Consider the following 22,344-nt stretch of genomic DNA (forward strand, 5'->3'; position numbering starts at 1 on the left):
ATTTGCATATGTCTGGATCTGAATTGGGGTGGTGAAGTGAGCTAAAGAACGATGATGGATTCAACCCAGATCTGTGACTGGGGGTGAGTGACTGAAAAGTTTCAGCTCTCCTTCCATTATCTTCTTGTGTTTGAACTGTCCAAAGTAACCTTACTAGACTCCTAGACCTCCACCCTGTTGGAAATTGTCCGCACAAGCCGAGCCGGAGTCACAGGAGTAACTGTTTCAAACTTTTCAAAAGTTTGCAATGTATGTTTACCAATGCTTGTTTGCAGTTGCGTTAGACGTTATTTAAGGTTTTAAAAATCCATATATCTGGATCCCTCCACTAGACTCTAAAAATGAATTAAAATATGCTCTAATTTTTATAAATCTTTGTTGTGTCTCTTTCTTGTTGTGTGACTTTCTTATTCTGTTTGGTGCTGTTAAATGCTTTACTCTAAGTTCCTTTGTTAAGCTTTGCTGCTGAAAGCCACAGCCACCCAGGGTTGCGCTTAAGGTTTGTGAATGAGCCTGACTGGACCAAAATTGTTTTTGCAAATGTATTCCACGATAAGGCCCCACAGCCATATCATATAACACACTCAAATACTGACACTTCTGAATTGCAGGCCACTCATATTTTCACATCTATACCCTGAATAAAGAAAGGTGTGAATTATGCCAGAATTTCCAGTCCTAAGTCATTAAAATATTATATGACTAGGTGTGTCTTGCTTCAGGTTTAGCTCGGATTTACTCATACATTTTCAATCAGGGGCCCTTAGGGAATTCACACCTAAGCTAGAAGTAAGACAAGTACTCACAAAAAAAGTATTGTAATCAAGCCTGAAAATCCACATTTAAGACAAAAATAAGACAACTACTAGCAGTAAAGCTTCTGAATTGGGACCAACTTATCTAATCTGGTTCACTGTCTGAGAAGTAGTGCAAGTGCTCAATTTGTTCCATTTACAATACCGCTATAATGTGGCCATTAGCAAGCCAAGCAAACCTAAGTAGCTGTAGTTTGTTAAAACTTTACCATTACCTATTCCTCTGGCACTACAGCTTCAGAAGTATCTCAATCTCTGACTCCAAAGAGGGCACGGAGGCATGCCACACATTCACCTCATCCTGTTTTTCTGCAAACCGGCCCTTTCCCCATCTCGGTTTCTATGCGCTCTGTCCTGTAAGAAATGCTATGCCTATATCACACCTATATATTTACAATATCCAGATCCCAAAGTAAGCAGAACTAACAGAAACTGAGCTCCACTTTTTTAATCGTTAGTCGTATATTGTTCCATCACTTTTACAACTTCTTTGTAACTTTTGTTCTGCAATTCAACGATACTTTCTTTTATTTTTCTTTACCTTCTCTGAAAATAATGGTTTGACTTGGACTTCTAATGAGCTGGAAGTAATTTACACTGTAAACTCTTTGACCTGCCTGCTTCCTCTAATCCTCCTCTAGCCCCCCCGCACCCTCCCCACCCCTTCCTTATATCCTCCTCTGGACCTTCATAGCTCACCAGTCACAGTTCGACTAATGTTTGCTCAGCTCCTTCTAGACACACCCTTTTAAACCTTCTGATTCCATTGGCCATAGACCCAGCTAAAATGGTTGAAAGCTGAATTCATGATAGTACGAAAAACCAAAAGTGAGTTCAAAAATAAAGTGCCACGTGTCACACTGTTCAATAGTCAAACATCAATAACTAACTTGGGTGGAAACCGTAGATGAGTCATTATACGTTCCTAATAACTAAGCTGCAGAATTGTTCAATATCTTGATGGAAGTGAGCTAGAATGTGGCCTTTGTCCAGTACAGAACTGTTTGTAGACCTGTGCAGAAGAAGCCTTGCTTCCCAACGACAAGGTCAATTCCACTGTTTTTAATTAATATTTTTCTGCTCACAAGGGCATACGGCTTTGGCTTTTGTCCCTCCATTTCTGAGTCTTTGGGTGAAGATCTTCACCACCAACCTGCACAAATCCCATTGAACACGATTTCCTCGTTGCAGGCTAGTCATCTGTTTATAGAAAGTCACTGCGCAGGCTCCCGCGATGATCTCCTTATACCTAAAGTAATGAAAGAAGTCGAACCAATCATCTTCATCCACTAACACCTGCTATTGGTCTCTTGAGCCACATCAGATCTAGACTGCTATCTCTAAAGGCTTCCACCTCTAGCAGAGATCATACTGAAGACCTTATGTGAGGCACGCAGCCTTTTTCCTACCAAATCTTTGCTTTAAAAGGGAAGATTGAAACCTATGTGCAACCACATTCACAATATTGTCACCTAACACACATTTGGTAGTGTCTTGATTAGATGGAGTTAGAACAGCTTGAATCGCACGGTCTACGATAGATGCTCCGCTCCGGGCCGTTCTTCCACTCTAGCTCTATGTTAATGAAAACTATCTTATACTCCCTCAAAGGTATTAAAGCATGTTTTTTCTTCATCTAACGCTATGATTGTCAGATGCTGCACTTAGATTTCACTCAAGGCACATTGATGAAATGTCATTTTGTAGTGAATGCAGGTTCTATAAATCAATGTAACGTTTGCAGAACCAAATGCCACAACAATACCATTACTGGAAATACAAAGATCACACATCAACGACTCTGCTTTCTCCATGCCCTTATGACATATATAAATGTATGTGTAATGAAAGCTGTGCTTAATTTGAGACTGTGGTTTCCGGTGCTCGGCACCTGACCTTAATTGTTAACTGCGGCACTTATGATAGTGTGCCACATGGTGGTGCAGTTTGTCTAATTTAGAGATGAGTGCAACAAAAGTTCTTTAATAAATCAATATACATTTAAAAAAAGTCTAACACCTGCTGCCTAATCCATTATTATAATGTGGGGGGCCCAGATAGGTCTGAATTGCCACACTTGTGGGAGTGTGATAATGAGTAGTCGTATAGTTACTGCAATTGGCAGGCCTGGCACCGGCATTGGGTGGTGCAAGCTCCAGTGACCTCCTGACGAGGACACCTGGCACTTATTTTTTGGGTGCAAATTAAGCACTAAATAAAAGGGATTAACCTGGTGTCTCTGTATATGAGAGCTTTGTGAAAGATACTCTGTGCTTCCGACAAGAGTCTGCTGGTTGCAAGACTTTAATATTCAAAGAAACAGACATCGTGCTAGAAACTAAACTAAGCTTTACCCTTTGATCATCAAAGAAGGGAAAAATCATTCATACCAAAATTCTAAAACACAAATTATATGAAGGAAAAAAAACATGGCAGCCCAAAGACCAGTTGCTTGGATCAACCTGAACAAGACATCTAAAATCTGAAAGGATAAAAAGCAAATATTCTGCCACACACCTTCCACAAACCTGCATGAACCACCGGCCTTTAGCATTTGTGAGTTGGGTCTGAGCCCGGGGTGCAGACCTTTCGAGGGGCTCAGGATCTGTCTGTAGCATTCTTTTTCCGACATGCCTCCAGAGAAGAGCGTATTCAAACACTGTTTCTGGAGGCTGTGTCTGCATTTTGACAGTTTTTTTTCTCATGGCTCTTCTTTGTTTGGTCTTCTTCACCTTTCCACACCCCTCACATTTTTTTTAAACCCACAGTTAAAAAGGACTAATGGGAGCAGGTGCAAAATTTGGAACCGGCGAAGGCACTCTGACCAAAGGCCATCTCTTGTCACAAAATCTTAACCTGCATACTATGTCACCTAGACAAGACAATAATGTGCTATTAGTATGTGTTGTAGACTGCCTGTTACTATACAGTTATCCCCTTTCTCTCCATACCCCCTCCCCATACTCTCTGCTGCATTGCTGCCCTAAGCCTCTGACTTGCGGCGCGTGCCTGCAAACAATCCCGCCATAAATAGAGCGAGTACAATTAAATTGGATCCCAATCCTTAGCATAACCTTCCTTGGGGGATTTTCAGGGCCGCTTTGGGTTTGATGGATGATAATGCATTCTTCCATCAATACACACCAGGAAGAGCATCCATTAGTGGCCAGCTCCATTTTAGAAGGGGGTGTTGGGTGAAACGTCAAAGAAATTCATGGGGAATAAATCACTGTATTATCATTCAACCGCGCAAGCTTCGGCCGTCCCTGGCTTAAATACGGGCAAACACTTAATAGCTCCCGCGGGAACCTCATTACTTTGGTTTGGCCCCATTTCAAGAGTTAATATTTCATATTAACCACCCTTGCACAGAAAGCTGTGGTAGGGCTACACTGGCTGTGATTATTGAGCAGAGAATCATTTCACAGAACTTTAATTTCCAAGCAGGGGGTTTTTCTTTCGTGGGTGGGTGGGGTGGACTGATTCATTACCAGAGGAATGCTTCATGTGTACAAAAATTTCATTAAGGAGAGTGCCATGCTGGACAGGACGTCTGCAGCAATCCAATGAACTGCCTGATGCATTAAGTACAGAGGAAAGAGGTAAGGTTTTCAGACGGGCAATCCTTTGTAGAGACAAGTGTTTGCCCTAGGCCAGGGTTGTTCAACCTAAGTCCATGAGCCCGATTACGTATCAAGCGAACCGTCCTCTCTTTGCTTTTGTATTGTGCACTGAGCACAGATCGGGACACAATGCCTGACTAAGAAAAAAACACAAAGCCTCTCCCACCCAGGGACGGCTCCTCGGCTATGGTGGAGGAGGGTCGCCCCCCCCACATGAAATGCAGCAGACAGAAGAAAAATAAAAGGACAAAAAAACTACTTTATAGTCATTCCATTTTTATTTCGAGTCCGGCATGGCTAGGGAGAGATGGGGCCATGCTGCAGGGACACACAGCAGGGGTAGGAGGAGTGGTAGGCACTGAAAGTGCGCATGTCGGTTTGGCCAGCCGTCTTTGGACGGCCAAATCAACATGCGCCCTTTGAAATCTCCAGGCTGTTCCTTGGATATATCCTAGTGCTCAGTGGCACAGGCTCCCAGTCCCTGCTGGAGCCCAAAACCAGACTGTTCCGCCCAATCCTAGTGCTTCTCTCATGCTGGGACTAATAGCATGAGAGAAGCACAAAGGATTGCGTGGGGTCTGGGAGCCAGTGCTCATCGGATTTATAGTGCCGGGACCAGAGCAGAAGAGCAGCTCGGTGCGGGAGCAGAAGATCATGGCATCTGGTAGGAAAGGTAAGTTTCTATTATTATTATTTTTTTGTTTCCCCGCCCCCACCTCAGATTGCGATAGGGGCAGAGGCGGCTGCTGCCAAACACAAGGAGATGATGGACAGAGCGCTGAAACTTTTCAGACACTCACCCCCAGTCACAGATCTGGTTTAAAGCAATCATCGTTCTTTAGCTCACTTCGCCACCTCAGTTCAGGCCCAGCCATATGCAAATCAGTCTTGACCCTTGACATCATAGGCATGACCACAGTATGCTGGGGAGGTGATCAACTTAAACACAGACCAGAGGTTTCAAGACGCCAGTTCACCTTTCACTGCAGGTGGAAGACAGTCTCAGTTTCAAGATGGTACAGGTGTGCCTCTGCAAGTGGCTTCCTGGTAGTCCCTGTGATCACCAAGTCCCTTGCCAAAACCAACTGTACCCAGCTTTCAGGTGACACCCAATGATTGAGTCTCTTTGCCCCTAAACCTGCATGAGTTTCATCAGGGGTAGTAGATGAAATATAAATGCAATTAGCAATACAACACGCACACAGAGGCAAAGAGGGGGCTCTCATTTGCACTGAAACTTGCCTCATGTAAATAAATAACTGTCCCCATGCGATCATATAGGTGCAAAATGTGAGCCATCATGATTGGTGTTAAAGAAAGGGCTGTACAGATGTCTGTGGTCCCTTCTGCAGGACAGCATTGCCCCGGGACACAAAAACAGGCACAAATGACCATTTTTCTAGGACTCTTCAGTAATATTTATTTTATAAAGTTGTATATAGCGCTAACCAGATGGCCCCAAGTGTAAGATTCACGCAGATTTTCAGGATAACCAACCAGAAGGCCACAACGCGATGTTCCTATATGTTCCAGCCCCTTGACCTTACTGTGGGCCTACTTCTGTCCTTTGTCGACACCGCCTGTTACTAGGATTTGCGATCTTGCTTACAATCTTTCAACTAATAAAAGAAACTTCATGAAAGCCTGACCGAGACGGATGTGAAAAGCGTAATCAGAAAGATTACTTTTAAGCCCTGAAGAAGTCCGGCAACGGACGAAACGCGTCGGCTATTCGCAACTATCAAAAAAAAGAAAAAAGAAAGAATAAAAATCGAATAAAAGAAAGAAAATCAAAGTCACAACTTTTGTGTGTCTTATCTGAACATTTGGGAAAACTAATACTTTGTTTATTTGTATGTTCGTTCTTAACAACTGTTCTGCTATGGTGCATAATTTTTGAAGGGTGCTGTCCAATTTCCAAAATTAGTTTCTTGGGTGGTAGATTGCCTATCTTCCTTAAGGCCCATGTGGGGATTACGTGTCTGGACTTAGCACCTTCTATTCCTATATAGTGTATGGTATTTCAACAGTAGTGCAGATTTTTCCTTAAATTCCCAGTTCTCTTGCCTCATGCAGATTTTCAGGATAACCACTGATAATGCTCAGTGCCCCAACATTGCAAGACACTTAGTGCTATACATGGTTTTGTATTTGGATTACACAAACGAGCTAGGGGATACAAATGTATCTTTTGTGGCTATGTTGAAACTCTGAGATGGATTTTACCATGCTGGACCAAATCTGGACACTCCTGACCTAGATAGAGTTATCTAGTTCATTATTAATCATGTGAAGCCACACGCGATTAGTCACTTTGATTCCTCACTCCCTTCATCACAACCCTAAATGCATTCATTTCTAACCCCTATTTAAGTCCATTTCGAACTCTTCAAGGCTGGTGAGGTTTCCTAGAGCAGGAAGGTCTAAATCCACGGTTGGCTTTTCTTATGGTTTATAAAGTGGGAGTGCAGTCCAAAATTGCTTATATTTCTAGAAGATGTACATTGTGACTTTCAGGTTCTAAGTTCTCCTTTTCGCTGGAAATCTGAAGTTCTATACTGACTTTTCTAGCACTGGGGAGGATACAAGATCCCAGGGAATAGAAGGCATTATGCACGTTTCTGAAAACATTGTGTTCTATCGTTAAATGTGAGGTAGATCTGCACAGCACATTTGCATTCTGAAGATAAATTCATAAATAAGTTAAAAACATGTAGCAGTGCCAGGGTACTGACCTGAAAGTTAAAGCGCAGGTTACTGCGAGTACTTTACTGTGGTGGCACCCATTTCACACTGCTTAAGATGTTACTAACCTCTAATGGGAGCAATCCTATTTTAGGGTATTGGACTTCAGCCAAACTTTTCACCTGGTGGTGGGAGAGATACCGCTGAGAGACACAATTTCGCACACCACACAACCATAGCATGTGCGCTTGTGTGTGCGTGTGTGTGTGTGTGTGTGTGTGTGTGTGTATCTCCTATGAAAACAATAAGGTTCTCCATGGATACGGTTGACAGGATAAAGGGAAAAACGATCATCTTCCTCATACAGTACATGTCAATTTTGGGTACTCTCATTCAGTCCATTATCCTGACAAAGCACCAGACCTGTGTGTTGGTAAACCATTTTGGCAGAGGTTTCCTGTGTTAGTAACTTGGTGATAAGACCAGAGTCAATGCAGACGGCCTAGTCACACTACCCTGAGTTACGAAGTGCTTGAAGAGTGCTACTGCAGAATCTGGGTCATGGAGCGAGAGACAGACCACTTCCTTCAAAGAATCGAATTTCAAGATTATATTTTTTGGGAAACATGCTGGTGCAGGTGGAAATGTGTCAAACATTCTACATTGGTTCTGTGTTGGCAGTGTTTATAGTCATGGCTGATTTACTCAGGTATCTTTGTAGAACTAAAAGGCTGCATCGGCCATCACTAAAGCACAAAAATGGATTTTATTTTACTTTAGTCTTCACAATATCTTGTGACTTTCGCCCCACTTGTTTCTTCCACCAAGTAAAAACGTTTTTTTTCTTCTTATTCATAAAAAAGAGCGTTATTTGTATTTTGTTCTGAGGCACAAAACCCACATTTCTATGATGCCATTTCCAATACAGTAAGAATACAGTTTGCCAACCACACACTTACTTTAATCCTCTGTTTTTGAGGGAACAAACCAAGAGAAACTTCCTGATTCGTCCGGGTATATCACTATAACCCTTTTATTTTTGATTTTATATCTTTTTTTGGTTTTGATGTTTGAAAAAGACACCTTATTGTTTTCTATTTTGCTCGATAAATGCTTATTTACAACTTACAGTTATTTACAATTCACAATTATTTACAACACAAAAACATACACATAACTGGTTGTATATACAAAGTTGTTTGCTTTGATATATATACACTTAGATATTCATAATATGAAGACAAAATCATTCATAATTACGTAAAGACAAGAGTCAAAAGTATAAACTAGAAATTTAGACTAGACAATTGATGGCAATATTAAATCAGCGGACTACAGTTTGATGTAGTAAGCTCAAAAAAGAAGAGATAGACTTTAAATTAATTCATTCAGTCTATTCAACAAATAAATGTCTAATCTTTTTTCGCCAACGCGTTTCGAATCCGGTATGTCAACTCTACGGATCTCATTACGGTGTATCTGTTGAAACAGCCGTCGCCGGTCAGGGGTAAAGTGTTGGTCCTGACTGAGTTTCTTATCTTTTCGAAATCTTACTGGATCGTTTACATGATCCTTCGTTTTTGCCAATATGACTTTTTTCAGTCTTGTATTTCACTTATAGCCTGTTCCGAATGACTCCTTGCGTCTGGCTCGCAGTCACTGTCCAGTGACTGCGAGCCAGACGCCGAGTTGCAGCGTGTTGAAGTAAAACAAGTGTGACTATTAAGGACTTCGGAAGTGTTGCCCGCATTGTTAAAGACCGCTGTATCCAAACATAATACGAACAGCCTAAGCAAGGAGTCATTCGGAACAGGCAAAAACGAAGGATCATGTAAACGATCCAGTAAGATTTCGAAAAGATAAGAAACTCAGTCAGGACCAACACTTTACCCCTGACCGGCGACGGCTGGTTCAACAGATACACCGTAATAAGGCAGAGCCCTGATGAGAATCCGTAGAGTTGACATACCGGATTCGAAACGCGTTGGCGAAAAAAGATTAGACATTTATTTGTTGAATAGACTGAATGAATTAATTTAAAGTCTATCTCTTCTTTTTTGAGCTTACTACATCAAACTGTAGTCCACTGATTTAATATTGCCATCAATGGTCTAGTCTAAATTTCTAGTTTATACTTTTGACTCTTGTCTTTACGTAATTATGAATGATTTTGTCTTCATATTATGAATATCTAAGTGTATATATATCAAAGCAAACAACTTTGTATATACAACCAGTTATGTGTATGTTTTTGTGTTGTAAATAATTGTGAATTGTAAATAACTGTAAGTTGTAAATAAGCATTTATCGAGCAAAATAGAAAACAATAAGGTATCTTTTTCAAACATCAAAACCAAAAAAAGATATAAAATCAAAAATAAAAGGGTTATAGTGATATACCCGGACGAATCAGGAAGTTTCTCTTGGTTTGTTCCCTCAAAAACAGAGGATTAAAGTAAGTGTGTGGTTGGCAAACTGTATTCTTAGTCTATTAATGGTCCAGCCAGCCCCACGTCCCAGGACCTGACTCCCCCATTCTTCAAATTTCCAATACAGTGTCACAAACACAATCTTTGCGTGTGCTCTCGCATAGTTAATGACGTGGATCTGCGTCAGGACTTTCATTAATTGGAGCAGGACTAAGGGAATCTCTTGGGCTCAATGTGCAGCACTGTGACATGTTGCTATTGACAGGGCTAATGGTGTACACCCAAATAAATCCACACATTTCCCCCCACTGCTTGCCATTTTGAATGTCACTACTAATAGATAGGTAAAATAAATCATATTGTTATTTAAAAAGCCCCACCTACGTGTGTATGGTGTCTGGTGCCCACTTTAAGAATACAATTGTCTACTTCTTTTACGTCTGGTGTTAGCCAAAACGTACTTCCATGAGCATTTAGACATCCCTCATTTTCCATTGGTCTCTTTAGGTGCCATTCACTTCGTACTTCCGTTCACTACAACTTAGGGCAATGGCCCAGCCCACTTCAGTCACTAGAAAATACGCTGTGGGTGACGGCATTTTGGTGTTTGACAAGGAGCGCACCTGCACAAAAGGTAGTTCCCTTCAGTGCCAGGGGGATATTAATTACATGGGGAGATGCCCAGATGAGGAGCCGGCTGGCCTTTGCTGTTTCTTTCGTAATTTATCAGTTAATTCCTCCATTGACTGTTACCGGAACTCAGGTTGCTCCCTACTCAGTTTTCACTCTGTCCTTATGAAGACCCGCGTATAAGGCTCTAACCCCCCACCCCCTTTTTTTCGGGTCGACATTCTTTCTCCAACCTGGATCAAAGTGATTACGGAAGCCGGTCTGAAACCAGGGTTTTATACACGGCACTAAGAGCACACAATTCTGAGAAAGCAGCCTGTGAGGCATATTTAAAAAATGTTTAGTATATTGAATATTTTTCAAACAGTCGACCTCACTCCACTCACATTTTTGTATCTGGTACTGCAGAAAATGGGGCCTTTGATGTGAAACAACCACCAAACCAGCATACGACTAGAAGACAGACTGAGTGTTTGCTCTCCCACATTGCACTGCCTAACCTGTTCGTGGGAACAATAACCTCGCAAAGACGCTCAGATGAAAGGATAAAAAAACTGAAGCCCAGAGCAGGAACAAAGCCCAGGGAACCTAACCCGAGATGCTATCGTGCGAGTGTGACCCACATTTAAGGGCAGCCTTTTTATCGGCACTGCTAGCTACTTAAATAGGTACCGAGACTACAGAAATTCAAACAATGAGGCTAATACATCCCTCGTCTTTCTTCTGAATCAAACACTGCCCTTCTCCATCAAAAAAGATTGTTAACAAATGGCTCTATTCATGAACATATTCAGCGTTGGAAGGAACCACAGGCTCCCCCTCAGCTTCTAGGTAAGTGCGCTGCTTGGTCAATTTTCTCTATGCTATTAGGAAGCCAGGGATGATTTGTGCTATATTCAATAGTTGGTGTTTAACCGGTGCATTGGGTGGTTGGTAACGCATTAACGTCTGTTGTGCTTTTGCTGAGCATTTACAAAGATGTATGTGCACAGTGATGGGAATAAATACTATTAGGATTAATATTATTGTGTTAAAGTCAGGCCTGCCAGCTCACACGGTGCCGCTGTGTGTCACAAAATATCGTCTCCTTTCACACAGTCACCCAGTGAGGAGCAGATATCACACAGTGACAGGGAAAATGAGCTGTTGGAAACCACTGCAGGGAGTGGATTTCCTAGCTCATCTTTCAAGGCTTTGAACAGCCGATGTCCATTAAGCATTAAGGGGTGTAAAAACACAGCAGGACTTTGGTCCCCGCTTTAGCAAGCATTTTTTCCGAAGAGAGGGTAGCTGGGGGGTAGTGGGAAAAGTGAGTCTTGGAAATTACTCAGCAAGAGGCCCCGCCCTCTTCACAGACTGTTTTCTTTTGTTGACAGGTCTGTTAAGTGTGCCAGAGACCTTACTGGGAAGTCCTTCTGCTTCTGCTCCTCTTTCCATTGCTTTGGTTGAGCGCACTTGGTAGCAGGGCCGGACTGAGAACCAAAACCGGCCCTGGCAAAGTGCTCGGCCAGCCCCCTGGGGATGCGACTGAGCTGGTTATCGGGCCGGTTTTTGGCCGATTTTGTTACAGGGCCGCTTTTGCAGCTATGCAAAAACGACCCTGTAACAAAAACGGCCCCCTGGGCCCAAAACCGGCCCCCACCCTTGCGGCGCACCGGGGGATTGCCCGGTGCCCGCAACGGCCAGTCCGGGCCTGCTTGGTAGAAGCTAGATTACTGTTTCTATTTCTTTAATACAGTGTCAAGTTTCTTAAAAAAGGAGGGTCTTTAGCTGACAGTTATTTGCGTCCTGTCCAAGTGGGGACCCTTATTCTAGTCAGGGTAAGGGAGTAACACACCCAAGATAACCCCTGCTCACCCCCTTGGTAGCCTGGCACGAGCAATCAGGCTTATCTCGGGGGCAATGTGTAAAGCATTTGCACATTAACACACATTAACACAGTGAATACACTACAAAAGGACACCACAACAGTTTAGAAAAATGACCAAGATTTATCTGAATAAAACAAGAACAAAATGGACAAAAATCTAACATACACATATAAAGATATAACTTTTAAAAGGTTTAAAATAGTTCAAGCAGACACAATAATATGATGGAAGGAGCTCTGAAACCTTTCAGACTCTCACCCCCAGTCAATATTAGATCTGGGTTGAATCCATCATTGTTCTTTTGCTCATTTTGCTACCCCAGTTCAGACCCAGCCATATGCAAATTAGTCTTGACACTGTTCTCACAGGAACAATCCAGCCCGAACTGCCAAGCCAGGTCTTTCCTGAACCGGAAACAAGACTCCTTTTACCAGTTTCGGGGTAGTACACCTCATCAGCCAGGCTAGCTTGAATCCAGTGGCAAAGTGAGCACTGGACCCACGTCTGGGCATACCGTTCCCACTCAGGGTGACAAAAGCAAAAGGAACAAATGATGGACAGAACGCTGAGCAATGCAAACATTCACCCCCAGTCACAAGGATCTTGGTTTTATCCATCGTTCTTTTGCTCCTCACCCCAGTTTAGACCCAGCCATATGCAAACCAGTCTTGACCCTGTTCCTCATGGGAACAGTCCATGCCAAACTGCCAAGTTGGCAGGGTATGCCCAGAAGTGGGTCTCTTGCTCACTTTGCCACTGGATTCAAGCTGTGAGGGCTATCTTGTGCCTACCTTAGGTGTGCCTTACATGTAGTAAACGGTGAGTTTTGGACTGCCAGGTCGACATGGCAGTTTAAAACTGCAGTCCAAGACTCTGAAGTAGCAGGTCTGAGACATGATTGTAGGGCTACTCATGTGGGTGGCTAAATCAATGCTGCAGACCCTCTAGTAGCATTTGAATTACAGGCCCTTGGCGAACACAGTGTACTTTACTAGGGTCTTACCAGTAAATCTAATATGCCAGTCATGGATAACCAATCACAATTTACAGAGGGAGCACTTGCACTTTAGAACTGATCAGCAGTGGTGAAGTGTCCAGAGTTCTAAAACCAGAAAAAATAAAATACAGCACACAGTCAAAAACAGGAGGTTAGAAGCAAAAAAAGAAAGGGGAAAACACCAAAGATTCCAGGTCTAACAATGTTAGTACTACATTTTTAATTGTGTTCCCTCACAAGTGCAAGCAATGCCAATGTTTTTATTTTTGTACTACTTTTTCCATTTTTATTGCTGATGGTTTGTGACTGCATAGTATACCATGCAGTAATTCCAATTTCTGGTTGGTGGGTGCATACCATGATGGAGAATATATTTCTGTTTCTGATGGTTGGTGGGTGGATATCATACCAACGCTTCCATTTGTGTTGTTAATGGTTTGAAGGAACATACCAAGCTGGAGTTTCCATTTGTGTTGCTGGTGGTTTGTGGAAGCATATCAAAATAGTGGTTATGTTTCTGTTGAGGATAGTTTATGAGTCATACCAAGCTAATTTTTCCATTTCGGTCACTGATGGTTCGCAGAAGTATACCATGCTCATGGTTCCTCCTCTGTTGCGGATGGTTCCCAGAAGTATACTACACTAGTGTCTCAGTTTCTGGGGTGGACAGTTTTAGGAACCATATCATGCTAGTGCTTCTATTATTGTTGCTCACAGCTTCTGGGAGTATACCGTGCTAATGATTATTACTGTCGCTAATAGTTTGTTGGTGCATACTAAACCGGTGCTTCCATTTCAGTCATTGATGACTAATAGGCAGCATTTGACTGGGGTGATTGCTGTGCTTAATGTGTAAAAGAATAAGTGCTGGGCCCTTGTCGGGAGGCCACTGCAGCTTGCATCACACATTGCCCCTGCCAGCAGCCAATGACATTACAAACACAGCTACTAACCTTCACACTCTTACAAATGTGACAACTCGTACCAGGCCCCAAAAGCTATAAGAATGGCTTGTGAGGCAGGTATTAGTCATTATAAATGTCAATTGAACTAATAAACAGTTGCTGTGGTGCTCGTACCTAAATTAGCTAGACAGTGCCACCATGTGGGAGATTGTGATAAGCCCGGGTGCTGACAATTAGGTGCTGAGGACAGGAGACCACCGGCTCCAATTAAGCACTGTTGGCAGTTCCTGATTGGTAGGTACTAGACATCTAGCTTCAACAGAAACAAGCTCGTGCTTCAGCATGCCTTGTTCCCAGCTCATCAGACTCTGAATTTAATTCTAAAATAAGTTGTAAGTCCTTGGATGGAAGCCTTACTGACAATGAGGTTTTACTTCTTTATAGGTTTAGCCTACAGACAGCTTTTGGCTGCCTGCTGACAAAATACCTCTTGTGGATCTTATAAAAACATACATTAGAAAGCTCATTGCTTACCATTGGTTGTTTTTTTTTGCTACTCATTTGGTTGCTTCTTATTCAGTGGGTTTTCTTCCTTGCCTTGTATTTGTACCTCTCCTGGAGCACAGCTTCTCCACCATCCTTTTGACTGGATGGCTTATAACCTTCCACTGCTCGCATTCAGGCAATTTGTTTTATTTTTCTTCTTTCACTCCATAAGAGTGCAGGTCTCTTCTTCTTCTCCCTGATAAGATCCGGCTTCATCTTCGAATTCTGCCCCCGACATGCTCCATGTTACTCCCATTTTCTCCAACCCACAGCTAGTCAATAACTTGTCTGACACCTCCTTGCCTTTTTCCCTTTAATTATTTTCTCATTCGCTTCAAACTCTTCTTTTGGTCCTCTCCCACCGACCGCTCCCCACTACTTCCCTCATCCCATGTGGACTTTTCTCATGAAGCACTCCTCCATTGACCCCTGACTCTACTCCTCCCATCACGTCCTTAAAAAAAAAAAAGGTTTAACATTTTTTAGTGGGCCCAACAGAGGCCATTTGCTTTTGGACATCTCCTGTATTTTAAATGTGCATTAGTGCACTCTAAATTAATGTTTTTCATTTGCCATCCACCATCTGGAATGGTAAGAACAACAAAAAACGTCAGCCACTTCACGCAGTATACACGTGCATGCATGGTGATGCACATACATCCCGATGGCCCAACGTTGCGTCATGATATTTATATGTGCATGTGCACATACAATTTATTGTGCTTTTTTCTATTTCCTTTGTTTATGTCCTAGCTGCAACATTGGTAATGAACATTTCTTTTTGCCAACGCTAGAGGGTCCAACATAAGTCATTTGCTTTTTGACTTCTCCTTTGTTTCAAATGCGATTTTGTGCACTCAAAATTGATTTTTCTTTGCCATCCACCATCTTGGAATGAGAGAAAAAAAACGTCACCCGCATCATGCTGTATTCATGCATGCGTGGTGACGCACATACATCTTCACAACGGCCAAATGTGTCATGACATGTATGCATGCGTGCATCTTGATGCATGCACACATACCTGTTATTTCGTTTTTTTCTATTTCCTTTGTTTTGCTGGAACATTGGCAACAAGCATTTTTTTTTGCCAATGGCAAAGAGAATCTTCAAAATACATTGGCCAAGCAAAGATTTTAAAAAGGTAAGACCCACTGGCTTTGCCAATGCTCATCTAGTGTTATGTTCTCTGATCACACTATACCACATCATGACGATGATATAGTGTAGTAGAAGCAAGGGATCAAAATGTACACTGACACCTACTGAGCCATGCTGCGGTTACAACATACAAGTACTGAGCAACCGAGTTTAAGAACTTGAGCCTAACTTTTCGGCCAAGAAAATTAAGTCTAACCAATGTAGACATTTTAAGTTCTTGTACCCTTTGGCTATAATTGAATGGCTCAAAGAAAAGTTTTTTTCTTCTGTGTGTGCTACATGAATGACAATTTTCACTCATTGAATTTTAGTGGTAATTTTATGTTCAATATTTTCAAGAAGTAAGGAGTAAAGTTTACTGGCTGTTTCGACAGTGCAAGTTAATAGTACTTCTGTATATCTGCAGCAATATTAGCCTTCACAAAAATTCCAGTATATCAGTTGTAGATGTTTTAATGCTGGATACAGTGCAGACGTATAGGTTTTGGCCAGAAACCGATATGTCCTGCAGCAGAAAAAACAATGCACATTTTGTTGGTTAAAAACATCAACCAAAACCAGTAGACCGATTGGAAGCTGCCAATGGAAATTTTCTTTACAGAAGTTTATTAAAGGTCTAAAACAAATATACTATTTCCTAGAGTTAGTAGAGAGTATTTATAAATGATCAAGTGCAATTGACACCTGAGGGGCTTTTCAAGGGACATTAGAAGACAAGCCCCACCTTCCAAAGCAATATCTTGACATGAACACAAAGGACGGCGGGTATGGCTACAGGAGCAGCTGCAGAAAAAGACCTATAACCATGAATCAGGAACGAGAGGCACGGAATCCTAATGAAGATAGCTTCATTGGTTTTGCACTAGACATCTGCCTGGCATCGCGCGGCAATAACTGCCTGTTCCGCCGCTCACGTCTAAATATGCAGCGCAAACTCATCTGCCATATAATGAAAAGCATGAATCTTCAAGACCAATTGTCAGATTAAAAAGGAGGGAAAAACACAGTTTGTTTACCCACTAAACCTGATCAAGACAAAGGATGGATAATGGATGAGCGGAGAAATTTACAGCGAATATTTGTGAGAACATTCTGGCAATAGGTACTTGTGCACCAAGAGAATGAAGCTTACCTACTTAAATTAAGCAACCCATCATGGCATGCTGGCATGCACTTGTATTTACACAAGAGTTATTCTCCCTCAGTAAAAATGCGAGCCCGGTCCTATGAAGCAATAAACAACAGAAGTCTATTTCTTCATTCGGAAGGCATGAGAGCTGCCAGGACGCTATTATGTAGATTTACGGGCTTTGCTAATTTACTTTAATCCAATTAAACTGCAAAGCATGACTTATACAAAACAGACAACGAACCTTTATGCTTTGAAAGCTGTGATTACAATAAATAGGCCCCCCTCCCTCAGAATTGAGGGGACGAGGGAATCGTGAAAGGTCAGCCAGAAACCTGTTGAAATCATTCCCCCTCCTTAGAGGATCCGCGCGCTAAAGGTCACGGCGTAGTCTGCCCAACTCTCGCGGGAGAAGAGCAGGCGACAGACCGAGGCGGGAGAATTCCCCAACAAAGCATCAGAAAAGCAAAAATATCAATAAGGTCTCCCGGCCAGGCAACAAAATGATTACATTAGCTCTCCAAGTTTACTGAGAAGAACCAACAAAAACCACTAGCTCGGGAATACAGAAATGATTCCAGTTTAAGCAAAGAATTTAAAGCCGAGGTTCACCAGTAGCTGCATCACACAAAGAAAACAGGAATGCTTCACACCTTGTGTATTTAGAGTGATTCACACAATGGACTGTCGCAGATTATTCCTCTCCATTCCATCTTAGATGTGAGACCAGGCTTTCAACTACCGAACGTGGGCCCCTGACTTCATCTTCTATCCAATTGTCACACCGCGCTCATTACCACAGGCACTCCTGTGTTCAATCTAGCTGTATGCTAAACTGTGAGGTCTGGTGATTTAAATCGTCACATTTTTTAAGGTGCAAGCGTCACAATCTGTACAGCTCACAAAGTTATCGAAAAAGGCAAGAGGGGGGTTTCAGTGTACCTTTGAAGCAGAGGGAACAGTCCTTATTGTACTGATGACCTGCAACCCGTGAAAACCTACCCCTGTGTCTTCTCTGTGACATCCACAGCACCTTGCCTCATCCACTTCCATTTAAGACCCTCAACCCAGGTTCTTTGATGTTTGAACCACCCCCTTTAGGGACCATTCCCAGGCATCAAATGCCTCCTTCCTCCTCGGCTATCACCGGGACAGGTTAGAGGTTGTGACAGGTTCTAAAACGTTGTGATCCCAATATTTAAAATCTCTTGCTTGCTTGTTCTCCTGCTGTACCATGAGCAGGACATCAGCAGCTGAGAAAATGCCCAGTTGTGAGGGAGTGTGGGCGGGGACCCTGCATCAGCAAATCGGAAAATGTTGTTCTATTTCCCAGATGCTAAGCTTCCAAATTGTGTATGTATTATTAAAAATAAGCAATTGTCCTCTGCTTCTTTTTTCAGGGTGTTAATGGCCCTTGCCTGCTTTTTCCTCCTTTATTTTATCAGTTCCTAACTTATTCTCAGTGTGTTGCCTCTCAGATGATTCTTGACACTCTTTCCTGTTCTTCTAGTTTTCAGTTACCCACTTTTCTTCTGATCCCACCAGTTTTTTTTAGCCAAGTAGCTTAGTATATAGACATAAAATCAAGAACTTTTTTGTATCCATCTATTTACCCTTTTTTCACCTTCACAGTTTGCTTCCTCTGATGACAAAACGTCTGTTTCAAAATCCCCGCATGTGCCTACTGTTGATCACTAAACAGTAAAAGTATTATGTGCCAACAATTTCAACCATATGTACCGCGGACTAATCAGGACGCTCACTTGACTTCTGCTCGCATGGGGGGGGAGTGGGGGGGGGGGGGGGGTTGGATAGGTTTACACCTTGCGCCATTCACAATAATGGGGTTGCCCGATCTTCCTGCAACACTACATTCCTCCTTTACCATAGAATAAAACATAACTAAAACTTACAGAACCCTCAGGGTCATGACATTCTAGTCTACACATGACAACAACAAAAAATTCTCTTTTACATTGAACAACAGTATGAAATGGGCACTCACAAATGCCACAGCGTTCTCAGTTCCATCTCACTCACATACAAAGTCAGTGTACCTTTTCAAATGGCTTAAGGTTGGACCTCAACAGATAACGCCCACGACTACCCCTGGCTGACAAACCTGGCGAGGATTCTCCCGGGCTCGGTGCCTCAGCGATTCCTTGATTCTGGTTGCTGGCTTCTCTACAGGGATCGGGAGTACCTGGTGACGGAGCAGGGGAGGAAGCAGGGAACAGTTCCTCTGACAGTGCACCTTCTCCTTAATCTGGATGATGACTTTCCTCACCATCAGAGTGTCCATTCATTGAGAAGTATCCTGCAGAGTCAGCCTCTGCAGCAACAGCCAACTGCTTTTGGGGGACCTTCTTAAAATGGGACGTATTCAGTGCCCCTCCTGGCGGTTATTCTGGTGCCTTTCACTTCGGTGTACAAACAGAAGATTGAGAGGATGTGGGCTGTTAAGGCTTCTTAACAAGGAGATAACAAATGGGACGCAGATTGGTGATCATGGGTAATTGACGGATACATGGTAAAAGAACAACCTGAAATGTGACTGAGGAGCAGGAAGTGAAGTACTCAGACAGGCAGAAAGCTAACACAGGACACAGTGAACACCATGCTGGACTACCATGACAGTAATTGTACTCACCTTCGAAGGTAATGGTGGGGTGCTCTCTCCGGAAACACTGCTGGTCTGGATCTGTGTCAGGAGCACCAGGCACATTCTGTGATACTGAAAGGTGGAATCCCAGAATTAGGAGTCTTGATAAACACCTGTATATGGCCTTCAGCCTTGACATGGCCATAGCGCGGGGCTTGACTGCAATTCTAGCTTCCAAGCTAGTGCTCCCTGCTAGAGTTCCTGCAATAAAGAGCACACCGGTTTTGAGCGCACACCAATCCATGTAGTTTGTCAAATATTATTTTCTTTCTTTGCAAATTCATATTTTTAGAAGTATACATTTACCTAAGAAAATGAACAACTACATCAAACATTCTTATTTCACGCACTTTTGCTAACTTCTTTACCAACAGACGGTCTATTTTTTTGGGAGAAAATTGGGAAATTGAGCAACAATTTGTTTGCAGTCTATGGTTGCCGGGACCCAGAAAATCTGCCACATTAGGATGATAACATAACCTCAGCACAATAGTACAACCGCTTGGTTTAAAGTTGAAATTATTCTAGTGGTAGGCAGCTTTACTGTTAATACTGCCAGTATGGCACAGGCCATACTTCCACCAGCAATGCAAAGCCAAGTCTGTTGCAGCACCTCAAATCCATGAAACCATTAATAGGTTATCTTCAGTTGTAGTGTAAAAAAGGAGGTCATCAGCATGTTTCCACAAATGGATGGAATAAATGAGATGGAAAAAAATCACGGTACAGGTAACATTTTCTATGGTGGTTTTGGTACTTAAGAGGTGTTATCACTTCCATCAACGACAATAGTACATCACAAATACTTTTTGCCCGCAGCGGCCTGTGCAGGTAACAGCGGGGGGGATGGGTGGGGTGGGGGTGGGGATTTTGACAGGCTATGACGAGAGAAAATTATTTATTTAATTTTCCCTAGTGGTCATCTGTTGAATCCCCACCAACCCCACCCCACCGCTCTTACCTGCACAGGACGCTGCTACCTTTTGCTTCCTCTCCAATGCCTACTCCCATTCAGATGATGCTATTGCCTTGATGGTGAGACTACTGCCCCCTTGGGTTGACTTGCCTTTCCCGGTCGACTTCATATCCACATAGTGCTCTTCCCTCAATAAGGCCCTGCAATCCACAATTTTCGATGTAGAGATTGCATGGCTGGCCCAGGAAAGGTTACTTGACTGCAGTCAAGATGTGTAATGGCACGGTCTAATGGATCAATCAGGAAATAAGGGTCAAACCTCTGTGTACTATAAGAGCGGTGCCAATAAAGTGGTGAAGTTGAAAGATAACTTTAGTATTCAATCAGCTTCATTCTGAACTGTATCGATTGGAGCCTTTTACAGATCTATGTGTCGGCCCTGCAAGTTGGGTACCACAAAAGTAAAATTTTGTCAGCATTGAAGCATGGGCAAAGGACTTTGAGACCAAAGCAATGTTAGCCTATACAAAGAGCCAATAATTTAAAACCACAAGCTGATAGAAGGAGTCACAGCCATAGGATAATCTGCCAACCATAAAACCTCACCTTGGGAACAGCTGAAAAATAGGCTTTGAGATATATAAGTATATTTCCTCCACAGTGGATCGCAAACACACACACACACACACATCATGCTTCAGCTAAATTTTTGATCTGCAATAGCAATTTTGGAATATTATAAACTTCAATTATTGATGGTGTAAACAATGTTTTCTACTCCACAGGGAAGGACATATCGCATTTATAGGGGAACGAAACCAGATCAGGTCATTCAGTTTCAGAACAGATGCAGACAGAATCCTTGGGAATCAGATTTCAGGTAGAAGTCTCTTGGCTCAAAATGATCCTCACTTTGATTGTGTTTCAGGAAAGCCAGTTATGGGAAAATTTGATTTTGCCATCACCACCATTAAACATATACTAATTATTAGTAGATGGAAACCTCCGAGCTCATACAATTAACATATTAATCTAATGCTACACTTCAGGAATGAGGCTGGCATTACTCGTCTATTTACAAGAATCCTGTCCTATAAATTGAAATATATTTACTTTCTATTGCTGCACCACACCTCACTCAGATTTTGCCAAAGAATCTATATTACTGATTTAATTAGAAAACATGATTTTGGGTGAGGGTGGGTGGGTTGAATCTCATAAGAAATTCAATCATCAAAATATACAAAAGTTCGGGGGAGGAGGAGGAGGAGGAGGAGGAGGGGTTGGATTTGCACCTTACACCGTTTCCACAACAGACCTTGATCCAAAACAAGAGAGAGTAAAACACAAACTGGATAAAGAAGAAGGAAGAGAAAGATGGAGAAACAGTGTTAACAAGGCAGAACACAAGTAGGAATTAGAACCCACATGAGTTAAATAAAGGGACATGCAGTATCTGTGGTGGAAGAAAGAGGGATGAGGTGGAATCAAGACTACATAGCTTTGGTATTCAGCACCCAGACGTTTGATAGCACCAGCTATGGGCTTCTGAGCAAAACTTTGGGGCCCAGCACTTACTCTTCACAAAATAAGCACGGATCATTCCCGGGGGTGTATCACAGGCCCCTGTTGTCTCTTCAGTGCAGAAGGGTCCCCAGTCATTCAGAGAGACCCCCCTCCATTCTGGGGGGTGGGGAGAGGGGGCATTAAGCCCAAGTTCAATGAATGGGCCTGTCATCAAATTTGGCAATGAGGTGGGGCAATAATGTTGTATTACACCATTGACCGTAACTAACTCCCTGACCCTTTTAGTAGAATCTTTTTTCGGTGTATATTGAAAGTCTAGCCAATTAAATCATGCACCTGGATACCACTGTGCTCGCAGATTTGTATTTGCTGCGCTGTACCTAAACATGTATTCATGTCCAGTTTTGTCTACTTGCACTTATTGGTCACCATCATTTCAGATTCCTTA

General features: G+C 42.5%; 1 protein-coding gene across 1 annotated transcript in view; it reads right to left on the reverse strand.

Moving 5' to 3' along the window:
* SEMA5B (semaphorin 5B) overlaps nt 1-22,344 on the reverse strand; it is an 848,743-nt gene that overhangs the window by 505,846 nt on the left and 320,553 nt on the right. Inside the window, exon 3 of the mRNA XM_086957072.1 lies at nt 19,442-19,654. Within this exon, the coding sequence (XP_086813198.1) occupies nt 19,442-19,598 (157 nt within the window). The 5' untranslated portion in view covers nt 19,599-19,654. The remainder of the gene's footprint in view (nt 1-19,441; nt 19,655-22,344) is intronic.

Source organism: Lissotriton vulgaris, chromosome 2_1, assembly GCF_964263255.1.
Source record: "Lissotriton vulgaris chromosome 2_1, aLisVul1.2, whole genome shotgun sequence".
Lineage (NCBI taxonomy): Eukaryota > Metazoa > Chordata > Amphibia > Caudata > Salamandridae > Lissotriton > Lissotriton vulgaris.